Source organism: Schistocerca americana, chromosome 1 (assembly GCF_021461395.2).
Source record: "Schistocerca americana isolate TAMUIC-IGC-003095 chromosome 1, iqSchAmer2.1, whole genome shotgun sequence".
NCBI lineage: Eukaryota > Metazoa > Arthropoda > Insecta > Orthoptera > Acrididae > Schistocerca > Schistocerca americana.
Window position 1 is genome coordinate 568,570,672 of NC_060119.1, and position 23,151 is coordinate 568,593,822.

At 42.9% G+C, this 23,151-nt stretch overlaps 1 protein-coding gene across 2 annotated transcripts in view; it reads left to right on the forward strand.

Moving 5' to 3' along the window:
- Nucleotides 1-23,151, forward strand: part of LOC124606560 (tRNA (guanine(10)-N2)-methyltransferase homolog) — a 196,526-nt gene that overhangs the window by 48,878 nt on the left and 124,497 nt on the right. For both annotated transcript variants that reach the window (XM_047138554.1, XM_047138547.1), the window contains one exon: nucleotides 4,088-4,222. In XM_047138554.1, the coding sequence (XP_046994510.1) occupies nucleotides 4,088-4,222 (135 nt within the window). The remainder of the gene's footprint in view (nucleotides 1-4,087; nucleotides 4,223-23,151) is intronic.

Below are 23,151 nucleotides of genomic sequence, written 5' to 3' on the forward strand. Positions count from 1 at the left end.
CCTTCTAACAGCCGTGTACCGCAAGTCTCTAGAGGAACGGAAGGTTCCAAATGATTGGAAAAGAGCACCGGTAGTCCCAGTCTTCAAGAAGGGTCGTCGAGCAGATGCGCAAAACTATAGACCTATATCTCTGACGTCGATCTGTTGTAGAATTTTAGAACATGTTTTTTGCTCGAGTATCATGTCGTTTTTGGAAACCCAGAATATACTCTGTAGGAATTGACATGGATTCCGGAAACAGCGATTGTGTGAGACCCAACTCGCTTTATTTGTTCATGAGACCCAGAAAATATTAGATACAGGCTCCCAGGTAGATGCTATTTTCCTTGACTTCCGGAAGGCATTCGATACGGTTCCGCACTGTCGCCTGATAAACAAAGTAAGAGCCTACGGAATATCAGACCAGCTGTGTGGCTGGATCGAAGAGTTTTTAGCAAACAGAACACAGCATGTTGTTATCTATGGAGAGACGTCTACAGACGTTAAAGTAACCTCTGGCGTGCCACAGGGGAGTGTTATGGGACAATTGCTTTTCACAATATATATAAATGACCTAGTAGATAGTGTCGGAAGTCCCATGCGGCATTTCGCGGATGATGCTGTAGTATCCAGAGAAGTTGCAGCATTAGAAAATTGTAGCGAAATGCAGGAAGATCTGCAGCGGATAGGCACTTGGTGCAGGGAGTGGCAACTGACACTTAACATTGACAAATGTAATGTATTGCAAATACATAGAAAGAAGGATCCTTTATTGTATGATTATATGATAGCGGAACAAACACTGGTAGCAGTTACTTCTGTAAAATATCTGGGAGTATGTGTGCGGAATCATTTGAAGTGGAATGATCATATAAAATTAATTGTTGGTAAGGCGGGTACCAGGTTGAGATTCATTGGGAGAGTGCTTAGAAAATGTAGTCCATCAACAAAGGAGGTGGCTTACAAAACACTCGTTCGACCTATACTTGAGTATTACTCATCAGTGTGGGATCCGTACCAGATCGGGTTGACGGAGGAGATAGAGAAGATCCAAAGAAGAGCGGCGCGTTTCGTCACAGGGTTGTTTAACAAACTCAAGTGGCAGACTCTGCAAGAGAGGCGCTCTGCATCACGGTGTAGCTTGCTCGCCAGGTTTCGAGAGGGTGCGTTTCTGGATGAGGTATTGAATATATTGCTTCCCCCTACTTATACCTCCTGAGGAGATCACGAATGTAAAATTAGAGAGATTAGAGCGCGCACGGAGGCTTTCAGACAGTCGTTCTTCCCGCGAACCATACGCGACTGGAACAGGAAAGGGAGGTAATGACAGTGGCACGTAAAGTGCCCTCCGCCACACACCGTTGGGTGGCTTGCGGAGTATAAATGTAGATGTAGATAAAATGCAGCTGAGTGGTTGTGTGTGCTATTTCACTTAAAATGCATATTTTAATAATACACAAGGATAATATGGTATGTAAACTACCATGGGGTCACTCATGCCAGCCAATCACAGCACAAGATCCCTGATGTCATGGCAACATCGCTGTTTTGTCAAGTGAACTCATAAATACTGCAATTTGAGCACACAAGACATTAAACAACTGAAATTTAGGAATGAAAATACCAAGAACATTAAGCTTGTAGTGAAGCTAACATACACTGCATTAAATATCTTTCCAGAATGCCTCTTTAACTACGATTTGTTGTGGCAAACTATTGGGAAATATGACGTTGGAGGGTAAATAAGCTATCTGTAGATTTCATCTTGGAGTTAGCTTTTGATGTTATTTAGTAGTTCATTATGAAACAGAAAGAATATACAGTGTGTAAATGTTTGGCTAGAGTGTGATATTTCCCAGAAATGAGATCGTCTCTACTTGCTAATGACTTTCTCAAGCCAAGCTGTGAAATGAGATCCTCTCTTCTCAGTATTTCCACTGTCACTTCCCATTACACTCCTAACTTCTGCAACTTTGTTGTTAAACTGCACCTCATTCCCAGGTCACCATCCAAAACCCAAGGTTATTATGCCTACTACCATTCTCATTCTAACCCCCCCCCCCTCCCCCCACTAAACTAGCTCAACACATGGGGGAGGGGGAAGATGGGTGTTCCAGCTTGAAGATGTCCATTTCTCTCTGTTGCTGAGCGCACTGAACAGCATAACTCAAAAAGACATGATTGCCAACTATTACCACACAGGTCATTTGTAGCCTCCCTCCTATCAACAGTTTCCCTTAACTCGGAGAGGGACACCTGTTCTGCAGCATATCTTCTCACTGCTCCATTCTACTGTAGTTAACCTCTGTTAGCCTTGCCTCGTCGAGTCCCTGCTAATTCTTGTTTGCTAGTTACTAGTACTTATTATTTAATTATTGAACTTGACTTCTCTGGTGGGTCCATGAAAACTTCTGTATATATCAAATATACCAACCTCCAAGGTTACTGCCTTTTTGACTGCTGTCATCTGTCCACTGCAGCCTTTCCACCACATTTACTGTCAGAAGCAGTAGTTATCCAAATATGCTGATAATGTTATCAGAGCTTTTGCAGACAAACAGTGTGGTTCCAAGTTAAGAAATTTGTTTCCCATATCATTTTCTTCTCATGACTCGTGACTTTCATTTGGGAGGACAATAGTTTGGATTATCGTCTGACAATCTAGATTTATGTTTCTGTGGTTTTCCAAAGTTTTATTTTAAAAGGACATGGCTGATTTCCTTCTGCATACTGCTCCAATTTGTCTCTAATGACAATATAACTGACAGGATTTTAAATTCTGATCTTCCTTCTGTCCTTCCTTTCTTCTGAAGATACAAAAAACTTATCACCACTGGAAACCAACAATTGACAATTACTTTCCTTATCACCCAAGCCTTAGAAAACTTAACCATATCCTTCCTCCTGCAGATGATGATAACCCCAGACCCGTCCCATGCACTTACCTATCATTTCCTGTTCCACTCCTGTTACAGGCATTTCTTATCTGGTCAAAGGAAGAACCATGTGTGAAGCCAGTTAAATAGATATATCTATAAGCAGTCTTCATCTTCTATTATTTTGTGGAGTATGGAGTATGGAGTATGGCAAGTAACCTACTGTTTACTGAAGAGTCACTGATAAATTGTGGATAATCATAAACTTGATCACTTGATTGCTGAACATGCTGTACACCACACAACAGGAGACTTTAACAGCTGCTTCATTGCTTATGTTATTTGGATCCATTCCCTTTGCTGCTCCAGTTGTTTTCAACCTAGTAGATGGGAACTGTCTCTGTTGCACATATTTCATTTCTGAAGGCTCTAGCATAAAACCTTTGCCAGTTTACATCCTGGTCTATTCCCTTTCCACCGTGTTAACTTCGTCCCACTCTACTGTGCTCACCTTCTCTTATCTTTCATTTTCCATCCATTCCCATCTTGCTCTGGATTGTACTCCAGTTCTCAGCAACTAATCCTCCCTCCAACCTTCTCTCTCACCCACCAACCTTCCCTCCCATCTACAGTTTGCTTCTGCTGGTGAGAGACAACTGTCTCCTTTTCTCGTGTCCCCCAATACCTCCATACCCCTCTTTGTCCCACCTCCCTACACCCTCTCTACCAGTACCGCCCTAAATTTAATGTTGCCATGGATATGTGAGTGGTTTTAAATTGACCTGGAAATTGATGAAGGGGATTCCTCCCGCTGCTCCCCATCCATTCATTAATCCAACATTTTACTTTATTCTAAGATTTATGGCAAGGGAGTGAGGCAAACAATTTTGCTGCTCCATACTATATTTTGGAATTACTTGGGAAAATTTTATTAGAAAACAATTTTGATCTTTCTATTATTTTGTCTTTCATAAAATTTACATTTGGTGTTCTAAAGAAATGCATGTACTTGACAGCCTGTAATAGCGTTTATATGCATATTTGTTTTGAGAAATTGTGGGCTAAGAGGCTCTGTGCAAATATTTAATTGATTTCATAACCGGAAAGGCAGTTTCTGTTTCCATAGTCCACTTGCCTCAAACTGCCCAGTCATGTTCTTCCATGATAAAATTTGAAATTGTGATTTACAAAAAGATATTCATATATTGGTCATTTATTTCATTTTGTTTCAGTCATTCAGTTACTTACCATTAAAGGGTCCTGTCAGATTGAAGAATCCTGATGTTGTGTTGCAGTATATTGAATACTATGGACAGGATTCTAACAGAATTCCTGAAAAGCCATATGACCTTTTCTTTGGACGCTGGGTGAGTTTTGTTTACTTCAGGTTATGCATCAAAATTATGTTTCTTGCTCTTTTTTCTCTCTGTTTTTTCCCCTGCCAGTGACATAACAATTGTGGGTAACACACTGTGATGCTGTTGCGGTATGACTCTAGAATTATAGTTTGTTGCCTCATACATGTTTTACATCGTGGAGGGCCTCCTCACTACAGATCAATTGGAATAAAAGTAAATCTAATCTAATCTAAACACTCATATATATTTGAAATCACCATGTGTGCATTTATGCTTTACTTTTGGATGAGTGCCAGCCTATGTCATATGATGTTCTTTTTCAGAGTTTCTTGTTCATTTTTGACACTGTTTTTTTATGTATGTATTAAAACTGGATCTTTTGCTTTTGTAAACTATACAATCTCATCAAATTTTAGCTCTTGTAAGGCAATTCTATGGAACATTGCGGAAGACATTTCTATCCATATTTTGCAAATGGCTTAAATGATACCAGCTACTACTCTTATGATACCATATGTATCAAAAACTCACTGTAAATGAGTGTATTATGGTCAAAATGTAAGTTTTAGAAACACATCTGTGTATTAATAGGCACTGCATCAAACAGCAAGTTCAGTTGCAGAATACTAGAGACAGACTGGCAAGTTAGTACTTATCTTTAAGAGGTGACAGTTCTAGTATGGCCAATAAATTTAAAAGCAGAAAATGCTCTTCCTAGCTGTTGGTTCTTGTATGTTCCATTCATAAGGAGAAAGAGGTATTCTTTGAGGAATACTGGAAATGGTTGACGAGACCCAGTTTTTGTGAGGAAGAGAGAAGGCGAAGATGATGGAGAAGGCCTCAAAGGGAGTAGGAGATCAAGGTTAAGGAATCATAGAAGGGACAAAATGAGAAGCAAAGGTGGATTCAAGGAAGAGAGGTGGGATTAAAAATTGAAATAAAATAGTGATTAAGTAAATAACGAAAATCTACATTTCGGAAAAGGCAACATGGTTGTTAACCATTTGACTGCAGTGGACAAGTTAACTCGTCATGCTCCTCTGCTCACCAGCTGCTGAGGATGTGTTTAAAAACGGCTTCTGAGTTTTCATTAAGCACTGTTGTCATTCTTACACATCCCATTCCACCAACCATCTCACTGCTGCAGATGAGTTACTTCCATATGTTGTTGTTGTTGTTGTGGTCTTCAGTCCTGAGACTGGTTTGATGCAGCTCTCCATGCTACTGTATCCCGTGGAAGCTTCTTCATCTCCCAGTACCTACCGCAACCTACATCCTTCTGAATCTGCTTAGTGTATTCATCTCTTGGTCTTCCTCTACGATTTTTACCCTCCACGCTGCCCTCCAATACTAAATTGGTGATCCCTTGATGCCTCAGAACATGTCCTACCAACCGATCCCTTCTTCTAGTCAAGTTGTGCCACAAACTTCTCTTCTCCCCAATCCTATTCAACACTTCCTCATTAGTTATGTAATCTACCCATCTAATCTTCAGCATTCTTCTGTAGCACCACATTTCAAAAGCTTCTAGTCTCTTCTTGTCCAAACTATTTATCGTTCATGTTTCAGTTCCATACATGGCTACACTCCATACAAATACTTTCAAAAATGACTTCCTGACACTTAAATCTATACTCGATGTTAACAAATTTCTCTTCTTCAGAAACGCTTTCCTTGCCATTGCCAGTCTACATTTTATATCCTCTCTACTTCGACCATCATCAGTTATTTTGCTCCCCAAATAGCAAAACTCCTTTACTACTTTAAGTGTCTGATTTCCTAATCTAATTCCCTTAGCATCACCCGACTTAATTTGACTACATTCCATTAACCTCGTTTTGCTTTTGTTGATGTTCATCTTATATCCTCCTTTCAAGACACTATCCATTCCGTTCAACTGCTCTTCCAAGTCCTTTGCTGTCTCTGACAGAATTACAATGTCATCAGCGAACCTCAAAGTTTTTATTTCTTCTCCATGGATTTTAATACCTACTCCAAATTTTTCTTTTGTTTCCTTCACTGCTTTCTCAATATACAGATTGAATAACATCGGGGAGAGACTACAACCCTGTCTCACTCCCTTCCCAACCACTGCTTCCCTTTCATGTCCCTCGACTCTTATAACTGCCATCTGGTTTCTGTACAAATTGTAAATAGCCTTTCGCTCCCTGTATTTTGCCCCTGCCACCTTCAGAATTTGAAAGAAAGTGTTCCAGTCAACATTGTCAAAAGCTTTCTCTAAGTCTACAAATGCTAGAAACGTAGATTTGCCCTTCCTTAATCTAGCTTCTAAGATAAGTCGTAGGCTCAGTATTGCCTCACGTGTTCCAACATTTCTGCGGAATCCAAACTGATCTTCCCCGAGGTCGGCTTCTACTAGTTTTTCCATTCGTCTGTAAAGAATTTGCGTTAGTATTTTGCATGCTGTGACTTATTAAACTTCCATATCTTGGAGAATAAAAAAGTTTCAACATATGTGCGTCTTTCCGTGCTACTATTTGCAAAAATTTTATTTTGACATCTTGAACTGTTTATGAAATATGACACTTGTCTCTCAACAGAGGTAGCAGCATTAGGCAAGCAGTACAGCAGTGGCACAGAATGCAGAGAGCTTGTCTGTAACAGTAAAGGGTTAATAGAGGTTAAGCCAGAAAGTTAACAGAATACAAGGATATGCTGGAGAGAATGTTCCTTTTTTGCAGTTCAGGAAAACTCAGAACTCCTTACCCCTCCTGCCTATGCACCTCTACCTTCTACTCACTTCCAAAATACACAAAAACAAATATCTTGACCATCCCATTGAAACATATTGTAAAGACCACACCAAAAACGTTTCATTGCTGGTAGACCAGCACTTCCAACCCATCACATAGAGCTCCCCAATCAACACATAAGATGCTAATCACTTTTTGGAATACTTCAAACCCATTCCTACCTGTCCCACCTGAAACCATTCTTGACACAACTGATGGGATCTTGCTCTACACCGACACTTAACTTACCTATATCTGCTCAGCCCTAGAACACTGCTTCCCCCAACACCCTCCAGAAAATCTTCCAAAATGCCCATGTATTGTCGCACTAGTCACTTTTATCCTTATCCATAATTACTTCGATGGCCAGACCTACAACCGGAATGTTCATATGTGTGTGAGAACCAAAATGATCATGTCCTATGACAATTATTTCATAGGCAGCATTGAAGAGACATTCCTGAACACTTAGAAGCTAAGCCCCCTTGAGCTTGGTATGGATTTGTAGATGATATCTTTGTGGTCTGGACTCATGGTGAACAACTACTCCACTTTCTGCAACAGCTTAGTTCCTTTTCCCAACTCAGTTGCATGTTTTTGAAAACGAGTGACCACTATGAGGCATACCTTGAATGTTTTGAGTCTCTCAATAACAGTGCATGTTTGAATGATGTCATAATGACCTTGATGGCATGTTGACAAGACTAATCAGTTGGACAGAAATGGCAGAGTTCTACTCATGATTTGGAGCATGGTGCACTCTGCTGAAGTGCTCTGAGGATGTATTTTTATTTTTGTCTCCGTTTGACATGCTGCTGTACATAACAATTTTCTGTGGTTGAAAGAGTATTGGGAAAGATAATTCAGGTCATGGAAATGGCTAAAACTTTTTCAATCTGTTTTCTTACATCAGACTCTTTACAGGTTTTTAGTTTATTCTTTCATTCTCCTTGCATTCATTCTCCTTGTCATCATAATACAATGAAAACAACTGGCTAAAAAATATACATACACATAGAAATATAAAAGTATGCTTTATGAGTGTAGGACAGGTGGTCAGCTGAAGTCTTGATGAAGGAACCATCCTAGCATCCAGAAGTGATTTTGGAGAACCTACATTAGGATAGTTGGACAGTGCAAGTTCCATCCTCACGAATATGTCATTATCTTAACAGCTGCACTGCCTCACTGCTTAACAGCTGCTCACTGCCCACATCAAGGACCACCACTTATGACTCTGAGACAATGAACTTGCTGCTATACCCCTTACATTAACTCCAGTCCTTTCAGAAAACTGATTCCAAACCACTAAATGTGCTACTATTCCCCACATCCATCTTCATGTCCTTCCCTCAGTCTACTTGAAAAAATTGACTGGACACCCCCTATGATGAGTGAAATGTTGAATTCAAGAGAGTGACAAGTCATTGTTATTACACTAGATCTTGATACATGGTTTTCTTGCAAAAGCATGACAGAATTGTAATGTGGAAAGATGATGTGGTTATCCCCTTTTCATTATTAACCACCACTCTGAATCTTCTAAGGTATCTTATATTGTGTAACGTGCATTACTTCGAAGGATCATTCAAGCTTAGACAGTGGGCACATTGTCATTCCATAGGGTTACCAGCGTAGAAAATTGCCTGCTGAATCATTTGACCATTCATCCACAATCATGAGACAAATCATTAATGATGTGCCTCACCCTAGACTCCTGTTGTCAACAACACCAACTATTATCAATACCTACAAGTTATAGCTTATTGTTACTCTAAGGGAAATCTGATAGAACTGTATGCTGCCACTTTGAAGGCAGCTGCTAAGGGGGGTTGTGTTGAGCCACATAGTACACAGCTGTCTTCAAGTGATCAATTTGGCCTGCAGGCAGACGAAGATGAAGGAGAAGGCTAGAGCTGTACCGAGGGGATGAAGACATGGGCCACTGACAAAGGTGCAGGCAAATAATGGGGTACAAAAGCTGGTCAAAAAATGAAATAACAAGCAAAGACAGTTTAAGATTTAACTGGGAGAGGTATGTAAGCTATCCTTCAGCTCGTGTTCCTATCTCTTGCCTACAAGAAGAAGCCTTTCTTTCAGCCTTCAAGTGTAAATGCGTGCTGTTGTCACAGTGCCATTTCCACAGTATCATTTTCACTGTGTTATTTCATTGAAGCAGCATCCTATAAAAACAACTATTGCTGAACAGACATATGTCATTAACACAGTTTATGTGACAATACTGTATTTGCATCATGCAACTGCCCGCATACACAGCCACTTCATGTTCAACAATGGAGTTCTTGTGGCTATTTCACTAGGTATCATAGGATCTCAAAAGTCAGCCAGTGGATGCTGAAGGAAACACACTATTTGATCGAAGACATCCGATATTTGCTTATTTCTGCTGATTGAGAACTGCAGCGAGAATGTTTGACCTGATGTTTAATTTCATTCCAGGAAACACCTTAAATGTAAGCTCTGGCTCTGATGTGCAAATTATTTTGAGCCAAATAATAGTAGATATTGACACTTTGCAGCTAGTTAGTGAAGTACCTGCTTCCAAATTACAGGTAAAAGAAATCAAAAGAGCATTGACATGGGTTTCCATTTGGATATTTTGAAGGTCTGTTGAAAACATGAGTTATGAGATGCTTATTCAAAGATTGAAACAGCTTTCAGGTATTTATTACAATGGCAGTGACTGCAGCACCCTGCAAACACAGTTTCTGTAAGTAAGGTAAAGATGATGATAAAGTGGTTACAATTGAGTTTGGGTGAAAGCACACTATAAAATTTATCTATCTTGTTGGTAGAATATGACACAGCTGCTGAACATAACTTCTATCTTTTTGGTAGAATATGACAGCTGCTAAACATAACTTTGGTCACTAATCAGTTTGTGTCGCTGAAAGCATGGAATTCCTAAGTAAACTTATTGTGAAGGGATATTTCCTCACTTTTTATTTTATGCCCTTTCTTCTTTTATTTCTAATTAATTATTATGCACCACTAATAATTTATGTGGAAAAAATAAAATCTCTATTTAGCAACACTGGATTTAACAGCACTGGATCTCACTGAAAGGCAATGCTGAACAAAAACTGCATATCAGCATAATACCTGTTTCATACACAAACAGTGGAAAGTCCAGGTTGGAATATCAACAGTTATTGAAAGGATAGATTGCTACTCGCTGGAAAAATGGTTCGTTGGGTTGCAGACAGGCACAATGAAAAGACTGTTACACTTTTAGCTTTTGGCCAAAGCAAAAGAGAAACACACATGCATTCACGCAAGCAACCACACCTCCTCTTACCCCCCCCCCCCCCCCCCCCCCACCACCACCACCACCACCACCACCGCCCCCATACACACACACATGACTGCTGTCTCAGGCTGCTCAGGCCAGACTGAAACTGAAATGTGTCAAATGGGAGCAACAATCCATAGTGGAGAAGGGAAGGGGGAAGGATAGCAAGGTACAGGTGGGAGCTGAGGAAATGGTGCTGCATGTCAGAGCAGGCAGGGATGAGAGAGGGCAGACAAGGCTATCTTGCAGTGTCTGAAGTCTGTGGGGGAGGTGGAAATAAAAATACATACAGATGTGTACAAGTATGTAGAAAATGTTGTTTGTGCATATTTTTACATATTTTGATATGAATTAATAGAGGGAAACATTCCACATGGGAAAAATATATCTAAAAACACAGATGATGTAACTTACCAAACGAAAGCGCTGGCACGTCGATAGACACACAAACATACACACAAAATTCAAACTTTCGCAACAAACTGTTGCCTCATCAGGAAAGAGGGAAGGAGAGGGAAAGACGAAAGGATTTGGGTTTTAAGGGAGAGGGTAAGGAGTCATTCCAATCCCGGGAGCGGAAAGACTTACCTTAGGGGGAAAAAAGGACGGGTATACACTTGCGCGCGCACACACACACACACACACACACACACACACACACACACACACACATATCCATCAACACATATACAGACACAAGCAGACATATACAGAGGCAGAGATTTTGGGCCAAATCGGTGGATTGTCAATATCATCCCCTTACCATCTTCAACCATACCTGGAGCAGTGGTGAGTTCTCATCTCAGTGGTGAGAAAGCATCATCATTCCAGTATTGAAACTGGGTAAGCAGCCCCTAGAGGTGGACAGCTATTGACCAGTTAGTCTCACCAGTGTCCTCTGTAGTTGCTTGAATGTGTGGTGAGCTGGTGTCTGTGTTGACTCCTTGAGTCTTGGGGCCATGTGGCTCCATCCCAGGATGGTGGTTCAGAACCTCTCATGCATAATACTGCTGGATTCAAGTTGCTTCTTCTGACAGTACCCCCCATATCCAAGAGAGTGAGGTCCTGCAAGGCTGTGTATTGAGTATCTCTTTCTTTCTGTTGCCCATCAGTGGTCTTGCAGCAGCTGTGGATCTTGAATCTCTCTCTCCTTGTATGCTGACGAGTTTTGCTTTTACTGTTGCCCCACGAGTATGGGTATTTGTGAACACCGACTGCAGGGCGCCATTTGAAAGGCGTCCTCACCAATGGCATTCAGATTTTTGGTCGCAAAGATTTACCTCATGTCAACATCATACTGCTCATCCATGACCAGAACTTTACCTCCATGGCCAGTTACTCAATGTGGTGGAAACTTATCACTTTTTGGCACTGGTCTCTGATGCCCAGTTGACATGGCTTCCCCATCTTTGCCAACTTAAGCAAAGGTGCTGGCTACGTTTGAATACACTTTGCTGTGTTAGTAACACCAGCTAGAGTGCAGACAGCTTTTCTCTGCTGTGAGCTTACAAAGCACTGATCCTATCCCGGTTTGATTATCGGAGTCTGATGTATAGTTCAGCATCGCCCTCAGCATTGCGGTCACTGGACCTGATACACTACTGTCAACTCCAACTTGCTACTGCAGCCTTTCGAACTAGCCCTGTGAACAGCCTACATGTGGACACTGGGTTCCCTCTGCTACCCGTCAGACTCCAACAACAGCTATTCAGTTATCTATATTCGTTCACAGCTCCCCTAAGCATCTGGACTACTGAGTCCTTTTTCCTAGTAGGGAGATCTACATCCCACAATGTAGACTGAGAACTGGGGTCACAGTTGTAGCTCAACTACAGTGTCTCTGCCCTGAACTCTAACTTCCCCCACTGTCACCTCTTGCCAGGGAGCAATCGTGTCACCCCCATGGTACATACTGCAACCTCTGATCTGTTTTCATTTGTCCTTCGGATCAAAAGATTCAGTTGACCACATGGTTTTTTGCTGCCTGTTTCTTGCTGCCCTTGATGCATTTCCGTGTTCAGAAGTGGTATACACTGATGGTCAGTGGACAAACCAGTTTTGCATGCACATGTGCAAGGCTTAGTGAATTATATTCCCTGCCAAATGGTGGATATATTGTGTTCACTGCTGAACTGGTGGCCATCAAACGAACCCTTCTTGCGCTAGTAATATGCTTCTAATCTGCAACAACTCTCTGAGCAGCCTTAAGTCTATAGACTCATGCTACCCTCATCCCGATTATTCACGATCTCTTTCTGACCGCGATCAAGCTGAACAGCCAGTCATCTTTGTTTGCACCCTTGGACATACTGGGATGTCAGGGAATTAACATGCTGACCAATTAACAGTGTTGGCTACCAGAATGCCAGTTTTGGGAATGGGGGTCCCAGAACAGGTCCTTCAGTGGACTCTACGCCATCAGTTGTTGAAGACTCGGAACTCAGAATGGTCCGCCCTGGACTCTCTAAACAAACTGAGGGCAATAAAGGAGATCACGAACATGTGGCAGTCTTCCCTTCACACTTCTCAAAGGGACTCCACCATCCTTTATTGCCTATCCATTGGCCACACTTGGCCAACCTGTGACCACATTCTCCAATGTGAGGACCCACCTTACTGCTGATTTGGTGCCTGCCTGACTGTGGCCCACGTTGTACTAGATTGTCCAAATTTGTCTGCTTTGAAGTGATATCTTGAACATACTGACACACAATCTCCTGTGCTAGTGGACACTGCCAAAGCCCCTGACCTGGTTTTATGTTTCATCCACAAAGAAGATTTATACTCTTTTCTGTGAGGTGGAGCACTTTGGCCTTTTGACTGCCTGAGTGCTTGGAAGTGCACCCCTCACTGGCTCTGGCCCAAGGGACCCTTGGTGGCCCTTGCTCAATGGTCTGGCCTGTCTCCTACCCTTCACACCTTTTTATTCTCTTTAGTCTTTTATATTTGCTGTTTTTAATGTTTTGTACTTCCTAAAATCTTGTCTTCTCATCAGTGCTTCTTGTTTTGATGGGGTAATGGTGGGTGGGGCAGTGCTGATCAGACGGAGAGGGTGTATCTACCATTGCATACCATATCCCATGGACCCCAACTGAATTCTGGGCAAAGTGACACACCCACCTTACTTCCTCTCACTCATCTCCTGCTTCTCCTTTCTTTTACTTCTGTCTAATTGTACATTGCTTACAATTGGGCTTCCCTGGATTTTCCTTTTGAATCCTTCCTCTGAGGATTATTCCTGGTTCAATAAGTGTAGGTTGAAGGAACTGAAGAACTCGCAATTTGGTCCCTTTAACTCCAAAAAACCAGACAACCAACAAAGGAGTGCCCTTCTGGTCACCTAATGCCATATTTTATGCCAGCTCTACTGTGAATTATTGTTTGAACAAGGAAATGTGGCAATGAATGTCAGTTGCTTCCATTGCACAATGAATTCTGAGAAGACTTCTGTCACTGTTTAATAACCGCATTTTTGGTGGAAACTTCATCTTTAATGCAATTGACCACAAAGGCCATTATTTGAATGATACAGTGAAGAATACAACATTGGTAGCCAAATTTTTTTTATTTTACCATGGAATTGTCAAAGCTCACATTTTTAGTCAGATTGCTGGCTACGTAGTCACTTTAATACTCCATCCACTGCTTTCCTTCTTGCTTTCTTTATTCTGCATCTCCCATCCCCCCTCTGCTGTGACATTTGGGGCTCCTTTTTGTCTCTTCTTCCTCCGTGTGTGCTCGTGAAATCCAGTCCATGCATCTAATGTGTAGAAGGTGACTGGGTAACAAGTAATTCCCAGCGCTGGGTTGACAGGTAGGGTTCGCACACATCCCCTGGTACAGGCCAGGCCCAGGGGGGGATGATTGCCTGAGCTGTTACCTTCCAAAATTGCCAATTGGTCTTTCTGTCAGGAGTTTGGCAGATGTGACTCGAGTTGTGAACAATCACCTAAGGTGGGCTAGTCCCCCTGTGAGTGGGCCCCCAACTGGTAGGAGCATGCCATTGGACATGTTGGCAATCCTGGGGTGATTTTCTTGCATTGAGCCAATCAGCAACTCAGAAAATGTCTGCTAAATGCAAATGGAATGAGGCTAAAGATTTCAAGACTCTCCCAGCTGCACCTCAATTCTTCATGTACTGAAGAAGGTCAGTCATTTGCTACAGTTATTCCATTTACTATTCAGAAAGGTGTTGACGCATCATGGTCAGACTGTACATTCCAAACCTGACGTGTTGCTACCAGTGTCAATGTGTTACAACCACACTTGGATGACGTGTCAAAACCCAGCAAAATGTGTTACTTGTGGTAGGGATGCTCGTGAGGATGATTGCCCACCTACTTTGCCCCGCTGTATCAGTTGCTGTGGTGACCATGGAGTCGCCTCCTGAGAATGTCCTGTGCATCTTGTTGAGCGAGCCGTCCAGGAGATTTGAGTGAAGGAAAAAGTGCTTTACCCTGTTGCTCGCAAGTTGTTGGCTAGTCAAAAGCCGTGCATTTTATCGTCTGGCACTTGCAGTACCGTTCTCGCTATGTCTTGCTCCACGAAGGTCATAGTCACACAAACTTGTGACCTCAAATTCAGCACTGCAGTTGTAAAGTTGCCTAGTGTCATGGTAGCATACCCGTCTCCTTCTCCTCCAGCTGTGCACCAAGCCACCAAATTTTTGCCCCAGCAGCGAAATCAGTTGCTACCCACCCGGCAGGCCGAAAAGGACAGAAGGAATGCTCTGGCAAAGACTATTTATGTCCCTCCTGCGACCAAACACCTAAGTCTTCATCTGGCAACTGCAAAGGCTCCAAGAAACCAAACAAAGGCAAACAGTCTTCTCCTTCACCAACTCAGAGATCCTCTTCAATAGTGTCACCCCTTGACAGCCTCACCTGGCCAACCTCCTTTTTGCCGGTGCTCGCTGCCAACCATTTCTCTGCCCTGGAATTCGCTTGCTGACCCAGTGCGAATACTGACTTCCTCTGTAGATCACGTGGAGCAGGATCCTCCAGCCTTAGTGCCCTGTAGTAGTGAGTCTTTGACGACTGGTATTCGGCAAGTGTCGAGGTGACAACCTTTCATATTTTCCCTCCTCCTCTTTCCCCGTCATGGCTCTCCTCCAATGGAACATTCATGGTGTTAGAGCCAACAAGGAGGAATATGGTTGCTCTTGGAATTGCAGTGTCCACTTGTTTTCTGTCTCCAGGAAACAAAATTGCATCCTTGCAACTGCTTTGACCTCCCACATTTCTTTCCGGGCAGTTTTGACCTTTCTCCCAAGGACGGCATTCCATCTCATGGGGGAGTCATACTGTTCATCTGGGGTGACATTCATCGTCAAACCATCTCACTGAACGTGTGGCTGCAAGCTGTTGCAGTCCGCATTTTCCTTCCTCGCTCCACCTTTTTCTCTTTGTACCATCTATATCCCTCTGTCATTCTGTGTCACTAGGGTGGACTTCCTCCAGCTTATTGGGCAACTCCCTCACCCCTTTTTGCTGCTCGGTGGCTAATACACTCCATCACCTTTGAGGCTCTCCCAGAACATGTCTGACAGGTGCTTTCTTGGATGACCTCAATCAATTCAACCTCATCTGTCTTAACACTGGTTTCACCAACATTCCTTTCAGAATCCACACACACCTGTTCCCATTTGGACCTCTCGTTCTGCACTGCCTGGCTTGCCCGACGTAGTGAGTTGTCCATTCTCTCTGACATATACTCAAGCGACCTTTTCCCTTGTGCTGTCCATTTACTGACACCTACCACAAATGTGTACAAACCAAATTGGCAGCTTTCTAAGATTGGCAACCTTCGACAAACAACGTTTTCTCAGTTGTCGTGACCAGGTAGAATACCTTACAAACGTTATCCTTACTGCCACAGAACATTCCATTCCTCACACTTCAACTTTACCACGCTGTGTCCCAGGCCCTTGGTGGACTGAGGAGCTGCAATGCAATTTTTCACGCTAAGAATTGCTCTCCTTATTTTTAACCATCATCCTGTGATGGTGAACTGCATTTGTTATACACAGTTGCGTGCACAATGTTGTCACATTCTTCGGGATAGCAAAAAAGCTAGCTGGAAATAATTTACTCATTCTTTTAACAGTTTCACTCCCTCTTCCGTTATGCGAGCCATCCTCCGAAGGCTGTCTGGGACCGAGGTCCATTCCCCAATTTCCGGCCTGATAAAAGCAGATGACGTCACAGTGGACTCTATTGCTGTCTCCAACTCCTTGGGCTGCTATTTTGCAGAGATTTAGAGCTCTGCCCACTATCACTGTGCCTTTTTCCACAGGAAACGAGTGGAGGAGGCTCGGGTGACACCCTTCTCCTCTCAGAATCATGAGTGCTATAATGCCGCCTTTACTATGTGCGAGCTAGATCACATTCTGACTTCCTCCCTATCTTCTCCCCATGGGCGGAGGATGTTCGCATTCAGATGTTGCAGCATCTTTCTCTTGCGTGCAAGCACTTTCTCCTTCATACATACAATAGCAGCTGGGCAGATGGTACATTTCCCAGATGCTGGCGTGAAGCTGCTGTCATACCTGTACCTAAGCCAGGTAAGGATGAACACCTTCCTTTTAGCTACTGCCTCATTTCTCTCACCAGTTTTGTTCACAAGGTGGTGGAACGTATGGTTCATGTCCAGCTGGTAGGATGGCTTGAGTCTCACAATTTGCTAACCACTGCTCTATGTTGATTTCAGATGCCCCATTCTGCAGTTGACCACCTCGTCTTTTGTCAGCACATGTCGTGAATGGTTTTATGTGAAAATACCAGGCTGTGACTGTTTTTTCTGATCTGGAGAAAGCCTGCTGGAGGACTGGTACCCTCCGAGTCAACCTGCCCTGTTTCCTTCAGGAATTTTAAAAGACCAAGTTTTCAAGGTACGGTGTGCCTCAGGGTTCCGTCCTGAGCTTCATCCTCTTTGCTGTTGCCGTGAACCTTATTATGGCCTGTCTTCCGCCAGGCATCTCCAGTTCCCTTTTCTTTGACAGTTTTGTGATCTATTGCAGTTCTCCACGGGCTTGTCTCCTTGAGCAGCATCTTAAGTGATGTCTCAACGTCTTTACTTGTGAAGCAATGACAATGGCTTTCGCTTTTCCTCTGACAAAACTGTTTGTATGAATTTCTGGTGGTGCAATGGGTTTCTTCTACCATCTTTACATCTTGGGCCTGTTGCTCTTCCATTCACTGAAACTACGAAATTCCTGGGGCTCATGCTCATAGGAAACTTTTTTGGTCCTCCCACGTGTCTCATCTGGGCACCTGCTCTTCATGATCCCTCAATGTCCTACGTGTTCTCAGCAGTACTTCCTGGAGAGTGGATTGGACCATCCTCCTCCATTTGTACAGATCCCTTGTCCATTCTAAACTAGACTATGGGTGTTTCATTTATGCATCTGCATGTCTGTCCATCTTACGCTTATGCATCTGCATGTCTGTCCATCTTACGCTGTTTCGCTGTCTAAATATAATTCATCATTGTGGCATCCTTTTGGCGAATGGCACCTTTTACACTAGCCCGTTTGAGAGTATGTATGCAGAAGCTGCTGAACTGCTGCTACCGTACTGCCAGGATGTTCTCCTCAGTGGATACTCTTGCTGTTTGTCTGCCGTGCCATACCTCACATATTATGCCTCCTCCTTCGATGGGGCATGTCCCTCTTCTCTGTTACTTCCTGGAGCTCACTTTTGGCTACTGCTTGATGTGTTGGTAAATGTGCCAACACCTTGTAAATAGAGGCAGCCGAAATCTAACGCAGACGGGCGTGAATTCTGGAACAGGATAAGTAGTGAATTCTAATAAGAAAAGTATGCAGCTCCTCGAATACTTAACTTTATTCGATCCTTGTGGTACATCGCTCTTGATAATACAAATAAGACTATCTTCAGATACGGTTAATGGCGCCTTGCTAGGTAGTAGTCATGGACTTAGCTGAAGGCTATTCTAACTGTCTCTCGGCAAATGAGAGAAAGGCTTCGTCAGTGTAGTCGCTAGCAAAGTCGTCGTACAACTGGGGCGAGTGCTATCCCGTATCTCGAGACCTACCTTGTGGTGGCGCTCGGTCTGCGATCACACAGTGGCGACACGCGGGTCCGACATGTACTAAATGGACCGCGGCCGATTTAAGCTACCACCTAGCAAGTGTGGTGTCTGGCGGTGACACCACACTGCTCCTGCAGCTTAACTTCCTACCTGCCATTTTCCTGATGGGTGTGAACACTTCACCATCTTGGCCTCGTGCAGTGGCCAGTGTTCACGTTGTACTTCATTCGTGTCCTAATGACACTACTCCAGGTTCAATCTATCACTGTAAGTTTCTTGACCTTCGCACAGAACTTAGCGATACTACCTTTGTGTACACTGATGGTTCCCGGACTCACCATGATGTCAGGTGTGCCCTTGTTATTGGCACTAGGCATTTTTGGTATCGCCTTCTGAAACTCTGCTTAGTACTTACAGTGGAGCTCTTCATCCTGTATCAGGCCACGCAGTACATCCGGCAACACAGGCTTTTCAATTGTGTCATTTGCTTCGCCTCTCTCAGTGCCCTTCAAAGCCTCTGCGTACTGTATATAGTCCATCCCTTAGTGCAACGGGTCTAAGAAAGCTTCCACTTGTTCACTCTTGATGGAGCCACTGTGATGTTTATGTGGGTCCCTGGTCACGTCGGTCCGATGGAAAACGAGGCTGCTGAAGCTACTGCCAAGGCTGCAGCCCTCCTACCTCAGCCTGTTAGTTTTTCGATACCTTCTGATGATGTCTGTGTTGCCGTCTGTCAGCAGATGGTAATCCTTTGACATCACTACTCCTCTCCCCTTCATCGGAACAAGCTCAGGGAATTAACCCTCTCCCAGTTGCTTTGCAATCTTCTCTTGGCCCTCTCTCCTTGAGGAGATCATTTTAGCTTGGTTGCATATTGTGCACTGTCATTTTAGCCATTGCCATTTGTTAAGTGGTGATCCCCCACCTCTTTGTGCTTATTGTCAACAGCCTTTGACAGTTTGCCATTTTCTCACCAAATGCTCTTTTTTTTTTAACCACTTACGTTCTAATTTATGTTTGCTATCTGTGTTACCAGCCATTTTAGTGAACGGGGTGTGGGCTTTCAATTGCATTTTACTTTTTATCCACCGTAGCAATATGGCTAAGGAGATTTAATCTTTAGTCCATGACCTGTGTTGTCTATATGGCATATTTTATGGACCTTCCTCCCAGAGGAAGTCCTTGTTTTTAACTGCCTTGCCTTCTGTCGATTGGTCTTAATGTGTAGTCACTTTTAGCTCCTTTTTTTGTTTTAGCGTTCTAAGGTTCTGTCATGGGCACACATGACCGTCGTCGTTTTTGCACCCTAAAACAAAACAAAACAGCTCTGCTGCATTCATTGCTCAGCTTTTTGTATTGGTATGATTACCAACCATCTATCCAGGTGGATGAATGGCCACCACCAAATTATAGCCAAGATCAGACTGGACCACCCTTTTGCACAACATGCAGCTGAACATAAAATGCATAATTTTAGTGGCTACTTCTGAACTGTGCAGATGGGAGTTATCCTTACAACACATTCTCTGCTCCTAAAATCAAACCAGCTTCAACCAATAGCAACCTTCTGTCCCTACAGCCTCCGTACAAAAGTTTCTGCTTGCTCTGCCTGTCCACCAACTCCCAAGTCATGCCCCACTCCCATTATGCACTGTTCTCTGCCAATGCACCCACCAATCTTTTCCCCTTTTCTGCTCCTCTCCTTTCTGCTCCCTTTTCCCTTCCCTCCCTCCCCCACATTCTCCCAATGTTGCACTGTGTAGCCTTGTCTGCCACTTCTAGTTCCTACATGCTCTGTCAGACAGCACTGTTTTCTCTTCCTCCGTCTGCATCCTGCTACCCTGCTATCCTCCCTCCCCCTTCCCCACTCCACTGCAGATTGTTCCTGTTTGACGCTTTTCAGTGTTAGTCTGGCGTGAGCAACCAGTGTGTGGGTGCGACGCGTGCACACGCGCATATATGTGTGTGTGTGTGTGTGTGTGTGTGTGTGTGTGTGTGTTTGTGTGTGTGAGAGAGAGAGAGAGAGAGAGAGAGAGAGAGAGAGAGAGGTGGGTGTGCTTGCTTGTGTGAATGTGTGTGTGTTTCTCTTTTGCGATGAAAGCCTTGGCCGAAAGTTTAATGTGTAACAGTCTTTTCATTGTGCCTCTCTGCAATTCAGTGTGTCATCTTTATGATGACTAGTAGTCTATCGCTTCCATAACTGTCTCATACATAAGTCACATGAAATCGTGAGTTCAACAATAGTTTGGGCCAAGCATTCAAAGTTACTTTTGGTTACATAAAGATTAAATATTAAACATGTAATTTAAACAGTTTAAATCAGTTAAATGGTTAAATAAATAATGCTGGTCTGTACTTCTTTAAAAGTTGTAAAATGAATTAGACAACAACAATGACAACAACAACAACAACAACAACAACAAAGACAGTCAAATTTTACCATCTCAGTGAGAGGTAAGGAATAATGATTTGGTCAGTTGAAAGGTCCCTTTTAAACAGTTAAACTATATTTTCTAATTTGAATACACGTGTGTTTGTGGTTCAAACTTGTATAAATATGTGATCATAGAAATAGCAGAAACAGTCACATTGTTTTTAGTAAAGTGGAAATGATGTAACCAGTATCTATCTATCTCTTTCATACAGTTAATTACACTCAGATGCCATCCATAAATGTTGGCTTTCTTTCAATCCTCTTGAACTTTTTCACAGACCTATGAGTTTCGGTGTAATGCCCAGACATGTACATACATGCAAACTGATTGACCACCAGCAAACTACACTCTTACATCCACTGTGTGTCTGTACCTTTTGATTCTACAATACTCTATGTTTTCCATTAAATAGTTCCTACTTGAATCGTTACGACAACTTGCAGACAACTTTCACAGAGGAAATGGAAAACCATTCCAACTTTCCGTGAGTCATCTGCCAAGATGAGAAGTAAAGAATATGGAAGACAATGCTTAGCATGGAGAGCCAGAAGCAGGGAGTGGTCCACCGGGATGTGAGCTACTGTGTGTAAAGCTCTGCTGCAACAACATGGGGGTGGTTCATTACATAAAATGAAACTATGGTAGAGTTTATGTTGTTCCATCACCGAATGGGGAGAGGTCTTATTCACAGCTGCCATTCTGCCCTGAGATAGTCAAAGTGAATGTTGGACAAGCAATAGCTTCTCTAGCAAAGTGGTCAGCCAATTCAATCCCTGGACTATTCGCATCACTTGGATCCCAAAGAAAGGCTACTGAGCAGGCAGTACGGCTATAGTCAGAGAGATGGTTATGAGTAGCAGACATTACAGGGTGACAAAAGTAACATCAATCAGACTGTTCATTGAGTCATTAGAAATCAAAACACAATTGAGAGAGGTCTGTTCAGTAAAACACAAGGCTCATTTAATGGCTATCAGCTCTGCTATAAAAATACTACATGTCTCCAGCAACAAATGTTGTTCCCGACCCCTGGAAGATGTGAAAACATATCCTGTCCTGTCCATAGTTTTAGAGCCATCAGTGTGAATGGCAGTAGCACCCCGATACTTCTGAAGAACTGAAGGGAACAGATGGTGAAAGGATGTGGAAGCAGATAAAACTTTAGGATCTTGAAATAGATTGGTCCTAATTCATCGTCTGGTTGTTGACCAAGGCAAAGAGTGCAGTAAAACATGGAACACTCATTCTGTGAAGGTTAGGCAGAGGTCATGGCAGATGGCCGCAAGGCGAGTTCCAACTGGTAATCCCAACCGAGGATGGGTGTCAGGATGTCGATGCCCATTGGGGGAGGGGGGAATTTGATAAGTTGGATTATCGTTTTTTTCTGTTTCTAAGACCATCCTTGCTCATGGAGTTCCAATGAAGTTTGAAATCCACAGACCTGTCCCCATAACTGATCAGGACCCTCTGTTTTAGAGCTGAGTGGAAGAGTCGGAGTTTTTATGACAAGCTGTTTCTTGCAGTTATGCCACAGGGTTGAGAAATATAAGGTTCCCCTCAATGGGATAGGGTTGCACTGCACGTCATAGTTGGCTACCCATGTGGCTGGCTGCTTTGAGCATACACAAGGCTTTCTAACGTAGGTGACTCTCCATCTGATCCAGATAATGATAGGTGTAAGAGACCCCAAAGTGTTAGTGCAAGACTCAAATGGCCCCTGCAGATGGGAATGTTAATATGCTAGTGATCGTTTGCCAAAGCATTTGCAATAAAGTTGCTGAGGTTGAAGCAGTCCTAAAAAGCAGTGGAGCTCATATAATACGGGGTACAGTAAGCTGGCTAAAACCCAAAACTGGCAGCAGCAAGATTTGTTGTACAACTCTTAAGTATTATTTAAAGGATATGCTGATGGGAAATGGAGGTGGTGTATTTATTGCAGTGGACTAGAAACTCATATTCTCTGTGATAGAAATTGAAGATGCATGCAAGATTATTTGGGCAAGACTTGCTATCAAGTGTGGGCATAAACTTGTAATTGAATCTTTCTATCATTAACAAAACTCATCCCAGATCCAAAAAAGCTTTAGAGAAAACCTCAGCTCACTAGTACATAAGTTCTGCCTTCATAATGTTGTTATGAGAGGAGACTTTATCATCCAACAATATAGTGCAAAAGTCAAGGTTCAGCAAGTGGCAAGTGTGACAAGACATCTCGTGAAATTACCTAGAACAGATACTGTCATTCACGCTGGCAGCTCTAAAACCATGGACAGGACAGGATTTGCTTTCACATCTGCCATATGTGAGGAACAAAGTTTGTTGCTAGAAACTTGTAGTATTTTTACAGCAGAGCTGATAGCCATTAACTGAGCCTTATGTCTTTTT